The 15221-nt window shown below is 46.1% G+C and overlaps 2 protein-coding genes across 2 annotated transcripts; both read right to left on the reverse strand.

Annotated features, from left to right (window-relative positions):
* Positions 1-1892: 1892 nt before the first annotated feature.
* LOC106729987 (carbonyl reductase [NADPH] 3-like) lies at positions 1893-3819 on the reverse strand. The gene is given in 3 exon segments (XM_032477762.1): positions 1893-2350; positions 2353-2634; positions 3792-3819. Coding segments are annotated over 3 exon segments (537 nt in total). The 3' UTR covers positions 1893-2123.
* Positions 3794-9579, reverse strand: LOC102513911 (carbonyl reductase [NADPH] 1). Its single transcript, XM_006187479.3, has 3 exons — positions 9163-9579; positions 8475-8582; positions 3794-4497 (listed from the first exon to the last, which is right to left on the reverse strand). Exons 1-3 carry the CDS (start codon positions 9449-9451, stop codon positions 4061-4063), a joined length of 834 nt encoding a protein of 277 aa, XP_006187541.1. The 5' UTR covers positions 9452-9579; the 3' UTR covers positions 3794-4060.
* Between the last annotated feature and the right edge of the window lie 5642 nt (positions 9580-15221).

A 15221-nucleotide genomic window follows, 5' to 3' on the forward strand; every position in this document is an offset into this window, starting at 1 on the left:
AGCCATCTAGGCCAGGAACTGCAGACAATCCATCATCTCCTTACTTTGCTTCAGCCTTTTCTTCACGATGGTCTCTTCCTGGGTACTTGTTGCTGAAGCCATCCTCACCGCTGCTCGTTTGGCACTTCCCGATTCAAATAGATATTTTCTCAGATAAACCTTAAAATTTTGTATGCCTCAGTTTATCTCTAAACAATAGTAAGTTGTTCTGCACAAACAGTTGTATTAAAAAGGTCTAAACACCAAGTGACCAACCTGTGAATCCTCACACATGAAAATGTGAGGATTGGCTTTACAGGACAGATACTCTGCTGCTTAAAAGCTACCCCTCCCCCACACTGGCTCCTCCAAACGTTATGTATATTTCTAACACATTTGTTGTATTTGTTTTAAAAAAAATTTGTAGTAAATTTAGATCTTCAATGATTCTTTTGCTTGGAGAGTATCTAAGAAGGACTCAGCCTTGCTGAAGGACCCAGGGGATGGTCTCTGTAAGCAAAGGACTAAGCTTGGTCAAATGAAGCTTCAGCCCTTTGCCCGAGTATCCGGGAGGTAATGTTAAACCTTTAGAATGTCCTACCTGAGAAGACTGTCCTTGTTGACTTGGTGTTCTAGGGTCAGGGTATATAATCTGTGTTAACACGTGATTATGGTGGTGCCTGGTACCTGGTGCCTGGTACCAGCTGGACCTCTGGAGGGGCTCGAGGATAAGGTCAGACAAGAAGGCAGTGGGCCATGCCTATGTGACCAACTCCCACCAAAAATAGTGGACATCAAGGCTTGGGTGAGCCCCCTGGTTGGCAGTACTCCTCGTGTACTGTCATACGTTACTGGGGAGGCATGCGTGCTGTCCCCAGGATCTGTTCGGGCAGCTCCAAGTCTGATCTTTCCTAGACCCTGTGCCATGAGACCTTTACCATAGCTGATTTGAATCCCTCTACATTTCTAAATTCACTGACATTTTGTACATGACAGCATTTTGCTGAGTTCTCGGTCCTTCTAGTGAATTACTGAATCTGAGGATGGTTTGGGGACCTCCTGAGCTTGTAAAGACCAAACTATGGTTTAGCATCTAGAAACCAGTGTGTATAACGCACTATAAGGGTAGGATAAAAACAAACCCAGCTGATGAGACACAGAAGAACTTCCAGGGAGCTAATGAACTGATGGTTGTCTAGGCTCCACAAACCTGAATCAGGTCACTCTGAGAGCGGGTCGGAGGAGAGAAGGTCTGGGATGAAATCCTATGGGAACTCCAGCTGTGATGGACACAGAACAAGCACAGGGCCTGTAAGTTGAGACTTCTGAGCTAAAACTGGAAAGAGAAGAAAGAGCCAGTTGTGCAAGAAGCAGGTGGACGGAGAGCATCAATCACCTGGACCATGTGTAAGGGGACCTGAGGCCTCTGGGTGGGCACCTGGCCAGGTGGAGACACAGCACAGAGGCCAGTGTAGCTGAGCGCCAGAGGTAGGGGGGCCTATAGATGAAACCTGAGGTGGGCAGGGCCCAGACTTTTCCAGACACACGGCAGCTCGGGTTCCAATCAGACTCACCTTGGGGCTTTATCAGAGGCAGAAACTCCATGCACACATTTCGAGTACCAAAGAGTTTGTTTTCATGGTCACTTCTGCTTGAATATGAAAAGGTGTGGGATTGTCAACTTTTAGGGCCGAAGGAAAACAGAGTTAATAAGTACGAGCCATAGGGTAAAAATGCATAGAATGATACGATTTTATTCCTTGTCAGATCTGTTGAAATCTAATTATTGTCTGAGGTTGATTGTCACTGTTGCTCCCATGTGACTTTCCATGTTTGCTGGTGCTATAGTTCTGTGAGGTGGCACCATCAAGGGAGGCTGGGTGAAGGGAACACAAATGGGATCTCTATGCAGCTTTCTTTGCAACTGTTTGTTTATTTCAAAATAAGTTAAAAATTCTCCAAACTGCATCAAAGCCCAATTAAGTGACACTACCAAAACATGGAGGCAATCCTTAAAAATCTGATCAAAGGTATTGCAAAGGCCCTGTGGCTGGAAAGGCTTGCAAATCTCGAAAGACTCTGCTTTCCCAGTGAGAGAGGTCACTGTAGCTTCCAGCCCGTCCTCCTTCCCTTGGGAGCGGGTTCTAGGTCCCACGGGAGCTATGGGGCCCACAGCCAAGGTTCAGGCAACAGCCCCGCCCCGCCCACGCTGGACGCCCTCCCGGGAGCTGTGCCCTCTGAGCCCACATCCAGGTGCTCTTAAAGGCGACGCCCGCGTTGTTGACCAGCACGTCGAGCCCCCTGTACTCCTGGCGCAGGAAGTCGGGCAGGGCGCAGATGCTCTGCAGGTCGTCGATGTCCAACTGGTGGACCGTGGGCTCAGGCCCTCGGCCTGAAGATGCTGCGCGGCCCCCTGGCCCCGCACTACTTCCTGGGCCGTGAGCACCACGTCCCCCAGAAACTGCTGGCACAGGTTGTGCGCAGGGGCGAAGCCAATACCCTTCTTGGCCCCGGTAACTGGCACCACGGGGGTGCTGGATGACACGGTTGCTTTCAGGACGTGCAGGGCTGTTGTTGGGCAAGCAGAGGCTGGTTTGGGGCTGGGCAGGGGTTTGGCGGTTGGTGTGTAAGGCAAGGGGCAGGGGCTGGGTAAAACTTAGCAAAGCCAGGAAGAGCTGATTTGTAAGATCTAGTGCTATGGCTCGTAGAGAAATAAACTCTGCCTCCTGCCCTTTCTCCAAGGAGGGGCCACGTCTTCCAGGAGGTTTCTAAAGACCAAATTCTTTGTCTGCCCCCTTCCCTGGTGCTCCATCTTGAGCCAAACCAGGACAGGGTTATATTCTGATCCCACCCCTGAGATGCGCAGTGGTTTGCAGGGTGAAGAGGTGTGCTCCCCCCAGGCAAAACTGATTGGCTAAGGGTCAGTAGGGGGCTAGGGATTTCTGGCTGTGGATCAAAACTATTAGGGAGATTTCCAAAAGGAGAAAAAGGAATGCAGAGTAATTGTGTTTTGTTGGATGCATCAATCACTGCAGAATGGGAATGGTTGCTTTTTTTCCTAAAATGCAAAAAAAGTACTTAGGGTGATTGCTTCTGAGCATGTAGTTCCCCCACATCTGTTAAGAGTAATTCCAGACAGGGAACTGGGGGAAATGGTCCCGTGATTAGACTGTCTTGGTGGGCAGCGTGCCTGACACTGGAATTCCCTGTGTGTCCCCACGGTGGGATGTTGTTTATGAAGCCAAGCCAGTAGCTGGATTTTTTTTTAATAGTTACATCATCCTCAGGATTGCTAAAGGTGCCTACACTTTGGTTTTGTTTCATGTGAAGTTAGTAAGTGGTACATCTAATCATGTGTTACTTTTAGGGAATTTTCCATGGTGTGCTTCTGGGAGGGCAGGGAACTTGGTGGACAATCCCTGGGGCCTTGGGGAAGCCAGGCTGAGCGATGGGCAGTACGAAGCTTCTGGTCACTGCTGTGGGTGGTGTTGGACCCAGGGGACTCATGACAGAGGACAGTCGGCACTTTCACTGTGTTTTCAACATTGTCACCCAAATCGTGCAAGTAAGCTTCACAGCAACCCTATGACTATCATCCCCACGTTACAGCTGAGGGGATACAGCAGATGCTGGGTTTTGCTCAAAGCCATCCAGGAAGGTGGCAGAGGCAGGACTTTTTGGTTCCAGATGTTTGTCTTGAAAGCTTTCAAAGAGAAAAGTTGACGGAATACTAGACCCGCGTACGTCAACCCAGCCTGGTTCAACACTTAAGAATCAATGAGACGGTTCAGCGTTTACCAGTCTGCACATACGGTCCTTTGCAACAAACCATTTATTCATCTATTGATTTTTATTCATTATCTGTCCTCCGTTCCACTTTTCCTTCCTCTGGATCGCAGAAGAAATCACAAAAGGCTTCAGAAAACTAGTAGCCATCTCCCAGTGAGGACTTGATAGTGATATTTTGATTCTTTTTTTTTTTTTTTTTTTGAATAGGGATATTTTTGACAGTGTAAGTGTCCTTTTGGTGAAACTGGGACAGGCAGCGTAATCGGCCCCATGGGCAGGGCTGTGACTGAGCTCACCATTCTACAACTTTTTTCTCGGAAACAAACTTGCCGTGAGGCCCCTCGGCACCTGAGGGCAAAAGGGCCAAGTACACCGGGGTCTCTGCTCCTTCTTCCGGGCTCTTGGGGGCTTTGGGTCCGGCCATGTCAGTTCTCACCCAGCCTGGGCAGCAGGCATTCAGGAGGATCCTGTCCCCTCTCCTCTGCTCACTCAGTTTCCTGGCATGGATCCGGGACAGGACGGTGACACCAATTTTGGTCACTCCATATGCAGTATCAGGCCAGCCCGCCTTCTTGTGCACCCCATTCTTTGTGTCTTCCACAAACTTGTTCATGAGCCCCACCAGCTCGTCCTCTGTGATGGTCTCACTTCTGAACTTCTCCTGCAGTTCGGGGCTGCAGTTTTTAAGAGCCATGACACTCACAGAACTAGACACATTCACGACTCTGCCTGAGATAAAACACACATCGTTACATGGAAAAGCGAGCGGAAGAAGGATGAATACCCGATCTGGGACAGGACTTTCTTCTTGTAAGAGGATGTGAGGGAAGGATGAGAACGTATTTTGGGAGTGGGGTACTCACTGGGTTTTATCTGTTTGATTATTGTAACAACCTGTTATTTCTAACGTTGGATTGAAAGGATCTGGGGGTTTATTGTTTGAAAAATTATAGGAATAAAATATTTCACTTGAACTCAATAAATAAATAATGGCAAGGGAAAGAGTTCTGTGAATCTACTACCCAGAAAAACTTGTGAAAATTATTTTAAAAAACTCAGCTATTTAAAGTCTGTGGAAATGGTCCTCAGGGCATGCAGCAAAAATGAAGAAACATTTATTCCAGAATATCTACAATAAGTCAGGTCAGAATAGAGAGTTTCTGGTATTTCCAGCATGGCCTGCTCTGTCCCCTCCCCCTTTCTGGCCACACTTTCATGGTGCATCCGAGCACCTGCCGGGCTGTGGTGTGCTCCCAGGGTGGGTGGGACATCAGCGTTCTCATCCTGCTCCTCAGCCACCTGTAGCAGAAGTTCAGATCCTGGCACGTGCATCCAGGAGGTGAGGGCTTCCACTTTCAGCTCACCTAACGGCCCTCACTTGTGGGACAAAGGTTCTACCCTGGGCTGGGCATAGTGAGAACACTGGGGCCTAGACGGCCCTTGCCGCAGCTTGTTTGTAAGGCAGAAGGATCACGCAAAGGGAGGCGAGCTAAGACCAGAGATGCCCACCCCTCCCTCCCAGCTCCTACAGCAGGAGTGCCACTGAGAGAGAAGTGTGCCCCCGTCCCCTCCCCTAATTCAGACAGTGGCTGAGAGATTCTGCACACGAGAAAGAGGCAGGACATAAATGCTGAGCGGTCTCCAGTCCTCCCAAAAGGAAGTCATTTCATTTCAGTGTACAGGTAAGTTCAATCCTAAGGGCGCTCTCAGAAACAATGGCAGCTGTGTTGAGAAACAATTAGGGGGAGCCCGGGAGCTTTGTTAGAAATATGAGTTAAATCACATGAGTCAGCAGGTTGGCCACAGTAAACTAGAGAGAGATACTGATGAGAGCCCTCCTAGGTTGAGAACTGATCTCAAACACAGACCACAGAAACTACCCTTTCAAAAGAGCCTGAATTTAATTGGGTCAGGATCAATCTGAGGAGCGGTTTCTGGTGTGTACTGTTCAAAACAGTAGGGCGATCAGCCAGCGAGCAGTGGAGCTTACGAGCTCTGGGTGTGGTCCAGGAAAGCGACAGCAGAAGAGAGCCCTGCTAACCCCACTGTCATCCGGGGTGACTGCGGGTCTGAGCCAGGCTGTACCTTCTGAGATGCGACATCAGAGGCTTCACCCACTGCAAGCGGAGGCGGGTGGAGACTTGACTGCAAAAAGTAATCCAGCCACTGACTGAACAATAGCAATGAACACTCACAAGCCTGAGGGAGGGAATGTCTAATAGCAGGAGTAGCTATAAAATCCTGCATTGTCCAGTTTCCAACCAAAAATGCCAGGCACGGGCGAAAATGTGAACCTGTGACCCATGCATGGGGAAAAGAGGTGCCAACAGAAATTGCGTGGCTCACTGATTTCCATCCTACTAAAGGTTTGGGAGTTCAGGAAATATCAACAGATAGTAAATGGCTCTCGGACTGCTACTCAGTGATCCTCCGGAATGAAGTGATTTAGAGAAACTGTCTTATTATCTTCCAGGCATTCTTCTAAGATGGACACGTTAGAAAGGGGTCAATTATTCCATGTCCTTCGTCTAACCTGGAAGATGTAAGGAGTAAGAAGCAACTAGGAAACTCATAGACATGCCATTGTCCTTAAGACAGAATGGAACCAGTTTGTCAGAATGCTGCAGTGAGCACCATTCAGAGCCTCTATAAATAGGCTACTTAATTTCACTCTCAAAATTATGATCAGCCTCTCTCATAACAAAAATGACATATCTCATGACTCCAAAACGCAAAATTTGGAGAGGCAAAACAGAAAGAAGAAAGCTGCAGGAGAGGAAGTCAGAATGGTTAACGGGTACACAGGAAACGCAGCTATGCTAGTAAAAGGGCCTTGACATGTGTTCCTGTGTCTTGCACCTGGGCAGTCGATAGGGAAACGCTATTAACTTCTTCTAGGTTGCTTATAATCACTGACCAAATGACAGCCTCTTTTTCATTCTGTATTAAGCAGTCTATCTCAGGAAGTCTAGAGTCAGTGGCGAAAACAGGAACTCGTATTACGGAAGCTTGATCAGCAGATCCAAAGTTCTCTGGAGGCAATAAACTCCTGGATGTGGCTGCTTCATCTTCCAGTGTGCACCACGCCAGTCCCTCCCACCGACCACGTCCCCAAGGATTAGAGCAGCACGTGGAGCCCGCTCCCCACAGCTGGGTGAGATGTTGACCCTTCTGGTCTGACTACTCAGAACAGAATCACACGCTAGATTAAGTCAGGATAAGATGAATCCTTGTGGCTTTTTCCCCAACAAAATAGAAGAAGTCTCCTATTTCAAAAGGTAAATAAACCTTGTGCTCTTACTATATGTATAGCATGTATTTAAATTTCCAATAACTCTGGCTTTCATGAGGCAAGATAAACTGTTAAACAGAGGCTGCCTCAGCAAATCCGAGAGCACCCATTCCTCCTCCTGGACAAAGTCCAGACACAGCAAGAAATGGCCCCGCTAAGTCGGAGAAATGGTCAGTGTCAAGTCATCAGTAGGAGGTCCAAGAGGACCAGCAGGTGCAGTGGTGACACCGGGAACTCACTGCTGCCCCCAAGTGTTGGGACGAGGGGAGGGATAAGGTGACCTTCTAAAGAGCTGACTTGAGGCCCCAGTGACCCAAGTCTTAGAAGTAGTACAACTTCCCAGGAGGACAGGATGGGGAAAGGAGGGCAGAAGCTGACTGTAAACTGTAAACGCATGCACTCAATTTCAAGCCACACTCCTTAACTTTTCTAAAAGTGGTGGTTCCCCTCTGGCCCATTACCTTGGGGTAAGTATCACAGTAGTCTAAACGAAAGGAGTATGAGCATTTGTTTTGTCTGGAACGTTGAACATATTGAAGTGCAGCTAAATGTACCTGGAGTTAGGCAGGTCAGATATCAGAGATCCCTACAAGCCATGCTGAGGGCTTGGGTTTCGCTCCTGAACGATTTCTGGGCGGGGAGTGAGAGCACAGTATATAGAGGATGCGCAGAAAGAAAATGACTCATTGCGGGGGTGGGGGGGGGTGTTCATGGGAGTGTTTACAACTGTCTGGAAATGACAGCTGCGGGCGTGTTTTAGAGCTGGGATGGAGGAGAAACTCAGTAGGACAACTCTTAAGACCTGGTAAATGACAGCTGGGGGCAGGCATGGTGGCCCCCAGGATCCTGGTGGGTGGATGATGGGGTCAGTGGCCAAGATGATTTGGGGAAAGGATGAGAGTCTTTGGAAATTTCTGTTGTCGATGGGGGGATTCAAGGGAGGAAGGGTGAGAATGAGGAGAAGATGGACAGGCAGGAAGACAAATTGTATGTCTGGAGCTCTGGGAATGTTGTAGGCAAGTGACAGATTTTAAGGGGGCCTCATGAGTGGTGGTAACATAGGCTCCACTAGCCTGAGTAAGATCACTGAGAGGGGGAGTGGGGAGAGATGGTCTGGTATGGGATTCTAAGGGAATTCCCCCTGTGATGGGCAGAGAGCAAGAAAAGGGGCTCCCGGAGGAGATCTTTAAGACCTGTAAGAGATAAAAGGGCCAGCTGGACAAAACCAGCAGGACAGAGAACCCCAATGACCTGGACAAGTGTGTGAAGGGACCTGAGGCCACCAGATGGGCACCTGGCCAGGTGGAGACACAGCACAGAGGCCAGTGTAGATGAGTATGAGAGATGGGGTGGGGGAGCAGCAGATGAAACTGGAGGTCGGAAACACTGCAGCTTGGGCTCCAGTCAGACTTACCTTGGGGTTTTATTAGAGGCAGAAGCTCCGTGCACACATCTCGGGTACCAAAGAAGTTTGTTTTCATGGTCACTTCTGCTTGAATATGAAACGGTGTGGTATCAGCAGCTTTCAGTAGAGAAGGAAAATAGAGTGAATGGTTAGCCATGGGGTAACATTCCATAGAATCATATAAAAAAATACTGCATGTGAAATCTATTGAATTTTGTCGTATTGAATTGTGAATGCTAGTTAATAGCATTGTGCCAATGTGAATTTCTGGGTTTGATACTGCAGTTTTGTAAGGTGATGCCCTGGGGGAGGCTGTGCAAAAAGTGCGCACATGGGATCTCTTTTTACAATTTTGCAAACCAGCTTTTGCAATTTTCTTGTTTATTTGAAAATGCATTAAAAATTCATCCAACTGCCCTAAAGTCCAATCAGAAAGAAGCTGTGGGACAAGCTGGCAAAGGTCCCCAGGATTCAGAGCCTAAGAAACATAAAGTTCCCTCTGTCTAGAAAGCGTTTAATTCCCCGCAGCTTTTGCTCTAGCTGCACCCCTTCTCCCATCTCCCTCCCTAGGTTGTCATTCTGGACCGGGCAGGCGGAAGAAGCCCCACCGCAGCGATTCCCCTACAGATCTGGACAGATCTCCTGGAGGGAGATGCTCGGGGCTGACCGCCTTGCCTGTGAGCTCCCAGTCCCTTACTTTTGAAGGCCATGCCCGCGTTGTTGACCAGCACGTCGAGCCCCCCATACTCGTTGCGCAGGAAGTCGCGCAGGGCGCGGATGCTCTGCAGGTCGTCGATGTCCAGCTGGTGGAAGCGCGGGCTCAGGCCCTCGGCCTGCAGCTGCTGCACCGCCGCCTGGCCACGCGCCACATCCCGGGCCGTGAGCACCACGTCCCCCGAGAAATTTCGGCACAGGTCGCGCACGATGGCGAAGCCGATGCCCTTGTTGGCCCCGGTCACGAGTGCCACGCGGGTGGTCGACGACATAGTCAGGTACAGGACGAGCGGTGCAGCCGCTCGCAGAGCGGACCGGGTTGATTTCTCCCCAACCGCGCGGCAGCTCCCGAGCGTGCCCTGGCTGGACCCAGCGGCGGAGCCTCCTGGCTTAAGTACGCAGGCGCAGGCTCAGGCGCAGCCCCGCCCCTTCAGGCCAGGGCTCCGGGGGACCTCCCAGGGGAGCGGAGAGCTTCTGGAGACCTTTGAAGTGAGCCCGTCAGTCCCGCTGAAGAGGCGCTGAGGGCGCCTGCCCGCCTGGCAGCAGAGACTCATTCTCATTGGCCTTGTTGAGTGTGTTTAAACAGAACCCTTATCCTCTGTTCTCTAAGAGGGTTTCCTCGTATTCACCCAACTATTTATCTAATCCCACCTGCGCTTGAGGAAATGTTAATTTTTACGGACTTTTTTTTACTGGTGTTTAAAAAAATGTAAGTCGAACTGAAATTTTTGGAACCTAGAGTTGTGGAATAAGCTGAGAACATGAGAAGAGATCACATGTGTGTTGATTTCTCCTGTTAGTATGTGACAGCAAAACCACTGGCTTATCCTCCGCGCATTTTCACGTGTTGGTGGAGAGTGGTTACTAACCATCGCAGGGTTACCTCCCTAGACGCTTGCAGAGTCGTCACATTACCTGTATCCAGGTCCCCCAGTGTGCAGGGGGGAAGTGGTCCTTTCTCAGGCTTGGAACAGCTTACCAGAATGCATCTGATTCTGCCCATTTTAAAGTGAGGAAATGGATCCTCAGAAAGTTCATAAATTAGTTCAGTGGCGAGAACTTAATTTCCTTCCTTACTGTATACTACTTAAACTGAAGAATTAGAGGCCTATGAGATTATTTTCATTTTGGTGCCATCTCTTTTTGACTGAAAAAATATGTACAACCTAAAAGTTGGGAATTACGTTTTATCTGGGGGACTTAATGAGGACTTAAGCTTTGGATACAGCCTTTCAGAAAGCCCTAAGGGACTGTTTTGAAGAGGTAAGGGAAGACCCAGGATATATAGGAGTTTTATTTTTATTTTTATTTTTTTGAAAAAGCCAAACACCCCAGGTAGTTCGAACTTCAAAAGGTTACTGTTAATTAAAGAAAAGCAGACATCCGAAGTTAATGAATTTAGTGCTTTTCAATGTATGGGAAGATGCAGGAGTTTGTGCTCATTGAAATTATTCCTTTGATATGCAGCATAACTACCTAGGGCCAGTATCCTGTTTTTCACCCTCCTGAATCCCCTCAGGGTGCACCTTTGGGGGCAACTGCTGAGGCTGATATCTTGATGGCCCCAACATCCTTTGTTTCCTGAAATGGCAGGTGACTGTCCACACACTTCTGGTAGCCACAAGTGGCCATTCAAATGTAAATTTAATCAAAATAATACAATTTAAAATTCAGTTCTTTAGTTGCACTAGCCACATTTCAAGTGCTAAATGGTCCCATGTGTTAGTGACTGCTGTATTGAACAATGCAGGTGCCTGTATGATATTTCTTTCCATCAGAGCAGAAAGTTCTGTTGAACCAGCCATGCCTTAGATTCTTTCCAATTATGTTGCAATTTGAAGGCAGTTTTCCAATTAGTTGCAAAACACAAAACTAAGAATCAGGGAAAGATCTTTGCTTTTTTTGACTTAAAATTGTATTGAGATAAATGTAGATTCACATGCAGTAGTAAGAAATAACACAGAGATTCCTTAACTTCACCCAGTTTTCCTCACAAATAGTATTTTGCAAAGCTACAGTATGATGGCTTAGCCAGGAAATTTACATAAAACAATTCACCAAACATATTAATGTTTCCTCAGTTTCACTTGTGTGTGTGTGTGTGTGTGCGCGCACGTGAGTGTAGCTGTATCATTTTATCACCTATGGAGACTTGTTTCTCAAGAAGATTGAAAACATTTCCATCAGCACAATGATCCTTCCTGTTGTTCATTCATAACCAGCGATACCTCTCTCTTGTTCCCCATTCCTCCCAATCCAATCCCCTGGGAACCACTAATCTGTTCTCCATTTCTAAAATTTTTTTGTTTCAAAAATGTTACATAGATCTTGTGGTACGTTATGTAAACTTGTGGAATTTTTTTTTTTTTCACTCAGGATAATGAAGAGCTTTGTTTAGGATTTGTTCCCTGATCCAAATGTGTTGTGGTTCTGTCACTTGCTGTTCTTTCCCCATCACTAGCTTCTTTCTTCCATAGCTGGGGTGAGTCAGTGTCAGAAGGAAGCGGGGTGTATTAAGTTCCTTAACAGAAGCACTGAGCGATAGCACATGGTGTGCAGGGAATTTTGCGCAAGGTGAGGGGCCTGCTGTTTCAAATGGCAAATTTTAAGAGGGTCATGAATCCTGATTTTCAGCCTGATTTATCTATCATTTTAGCACTGGTACCAACACAGGGATTGACAGATCAATGGGGCAGAATGCTCCAGAAAATGCAGTATGTTAAATATAATGCAGTAATAAGAATGGAGTATATGATTGTCAACTGAAAAAAAAACCACACAAGTTGAGTGCTGTGAGTTACGTTTTATTTGGGTAAAAATGAGGACTATAGCCCAAAAGACAGCCTCTCAGATAGCTCTGAAGAACTACTCCGAAGAGGTAAGTGGGGAGGTCAGTATATATGTGATTTGGGTGAAGGGGGTTACGTGCAACCAAGCACACTTTTTGGCAGAAAGTGGCTGCCGGTCATAAGAAGGTTGCTGCCAGTCACAAGGAGGAGATATTTCCATTAAGGATTTTAGTGCTTTTCTAGGTACGAGATACTGCAAGAAATTTGGCTTATAAAATCCTCTCCTATTATCTAACTATCTGGAGGCCTACGCTGCTATTTTTTCCCCAGAGCACAGAACACGTCATTCCTGATCTCCACCCTGAACTCCTTTCCATATATGTTGAAGGTGAGTGACTGCAGTGGTTAGTGACTTCATTCTTCCACAGCAAGATGACAAGTGACAGTTTTTAGTTGGCATGATCAAAGCGGCACTAACAGTTAAAGGAGGAAAGAAAGAACTTCCGCAGAAACAGTACTGGGGAAAGAGAGTAATGATTGGAAAGGAAAACAAAAGAAGATACTCACCTTAAAATATATGCCAATTAAATTCTAAAGAGAGACAGAAGGTGATTTCTCATTTTCAAAATTTATCATTTTATAAGTGAAAACATAAAACAAGTATAGGGAAATGTAAGTAAAATTTATATTTTTCAGTATGGGAAAATGACTCTGTATGCATAAGAACAGGAGAAGAATCACAAAAGAAAGAACTGACAGATTTCACTATGGAAAACTTTTTGAAAAACATGCTAATTTAAGGCCAGTGAAGTAAGGTCTCCTTGGATGATTTTTTATTATTTTTTTTCCCATCTGTCAAATTTGAGTCTTGATCCTGGTGGTGTGTTTGAGCCCCTTACCCCTCCCATACAAAGCCCCTTGTCTGGGCTCTGAACAATTTGAGAAATGAAACAAAAGATTAAAGATGGAAATCCCAGATCATTGTTATCACTGCTAATGGCTAACTTAGATACTTCTTAGTTGTCAGAGTTAAGTCTGAGATCATCCTGTCTGCCATATGGTGTCAATGATGTCAAACTAAGAAAGTCTAATAGTCGATCTAAGAAAGAAATGGAAAATTTTATTCCAGTCAGACTGAGATCTGAACCTGAGAATAGTGTCTCAGAAAGCTCTGAGAACTGTTCTGCCCATTAGAAGTCCAAACAGTTACATAAGTTTTTGAGGCAGAGGGCTGTACGTTAAATGACGTATTATTGACAGTTTTCAAAACCCAGATCTACAAAGGGAGTAGAGGATTATGGGTTATCGTGGCCCCTTGAAAGATTAAGAAGGAATGTTATCTCCTAAGGAGGTCTGGTTAATGCAGGTGCAAGATACACACTGAAGGAAAGGGAGGAGGCCAAATGGGCAGAGAAAAATTTTATGTTTAAATTTTTCTCATCTTGCCATAAAATATGAATTTTATTTCATCATTGGAGAATTTTATCACATCTATTAATTTGTGGAATAAACGCACATGTTTACTACCTACTGGTTTTGAAGCAGTTATTACACTTGTCCTAAGGTACACAGTTCCATGGCGCCTATAATTTCCTTTGCCGTTGGCTATTTAACCTTAAAGAACTCTACTTGACCCTGGCTTTTCTTATACTTTATGTTTGTTTAGGTTGTTTAATAAGTCTTCCTAAAGGGTAAGAGCATGGACTTTGAGTCCCAGAATCAAATTGTGGCTGAGCTGCTCCGTAGATCTCTAACTCTAAGTAATTTATTTAATCCTATCAAACAAAGTCAGAAACTAGTTAAAGTGGTAAGGACAGATTTTAATCAGTACTGTATTATTGTAGTAGGGAAGGGGGTTCCAGCTTGAATTGATCTCAAGTTGGTTTTTACAGAGGTGACTGGATGTTTTAAAGGGAGATTGAAGGAGTGGAGGGGGATATAGGGGCTTGAGTAGAGTCAGGGGAAAATTACAAAGGGCTGGTAAGTGTAAATGCCCATCAGGGCTCCACAGAATCTGGGACACAGAGGCCCTATCCTTTCTAATTTCATTTCAAAGGAATGGCTTTCAGGTCCTGAGTTGTAGGAGATATAGCTATATCTCAAATGGACAGAGGAAGAATTCACAGATTTTAAGTCCTGTTTAGTAAATGCTCTACGACAGGGTGGTAAAGGACCTATTGTTAGCTGTTGGCTAGAACAAATAGTAAATTCTTCTGGCAGCCTGGAGCTCATTAAGGGGGCTGAGTTCATCCTAGGCAAGCAGCACTGAGCTTGTAGAAACTATGTTAATGTTCACATCTTTTAATGTAGGGGGAGGGGAGTGGATGAAGTCAGTTGTGCTCCGTCAGTAGATTTTATGGGCCCAGGCTGAGTTCTACTCAAGAAGAAAGAAGGCTTAGAAGAGCCTAGCTAGAGTTTGGTCAAGAAGAGAATCTTTGCCAATTCCCATCTGGAAAATGGGAGTATACATTATTTTTCTCTCTCATAAAAGGAAAATGGTTGTTTCATTGGCCCCTTTTCTTCCTGTCTTAAATGTACTTGTGTGAGAATGTGATGCCTGGAGCTGCAGCAGCTATCTTCAGATCATGAGGAAACAAACTAAGTGGTGAATTGCTGACTCTCTGAGGATGGTACTGTGGAAAATCAGGAACAGCTTTGATTTTTAATGACATTAGTGAATCTTGGGTCCAAATCTGGGACCATCTATTTCCAGCCCCCCCCCCCTTTTTTTCCCAATAAACTTTAAATTTTAGAATAGATTTACTGAAAAGTTGCAAATGTTGTATAGAGATTTACCAAATACCCCACATCAAATTCCCTCTGTTATCAACATCTTACTATTGAAACTGAGCAGGACCCTGTGGGGCCCTCCCAGGTAAAAAAGCTCCTCTGTGTCCCTCATTTCTTGTTTGTAGAAAAAGGCTTTAGTCTCCTAGGTCTTCTTGAGTTCCAAAGAGCAGACAGTTACTAATTAGGGAAGTTAGGGAATGCAGAAATAAAGGAAAAACAAAGGAGAAAGTGAGAATAGTTCATTGATAAAACAGAGTCCCAGTTCCTCCTCAAAGGTAAGAATCTGACAGACATCTTTCAGTTGTTCTTCAGAAACTAAGACACCCACTCACCACCCCTACAGGCTGAGCACAAGCACTAGACAGCAGGCTGGTTGGAACAAGAAGGCTGATGATTGAGATTTCCAAAGCATCAGCAGCCAATCAGAAGAAAGACATGAATTCTGCAGCCCTCACCACAAATG

This window comes from Camelus ferus, chromosome 1 (genome assembly GCF_009834535.1).
Source record: "Camelus ferus isolate YT-003-E chromosome 1, BCGSAC_Cfer_1.0, whole genome shotgun sequence".
Lineage (NCBI taxonomy): Eukaryota > Metazoa > Chordata > Mammalia > Artiodactyla > Camelidae > Camelus > Camelus ferus.

Coding starts and splice junctions, on each gene's coding strand:
- LOC102513911 (XM_006187479.3), bottom strand. CDS start 9,451: ATGTCGTCGACCACCCGCGTGGCACTCGTGACCGGGGCCAACAAGGGC. Junction 8,583..9,162: donor CGCGGGCATGGCCTTCAAAA/GTAAGGGACTGG, acceptor CTCTACTGAAAG/CTGCTGATACCACACCGTTT. Junction 4,498..8,474: donor GCCTCTAATAAAACCCCAAG/GTAAGTCTGACT, acceptor GTTTTATCTCAG/GCAGAGTCGTGAATGTGTCT.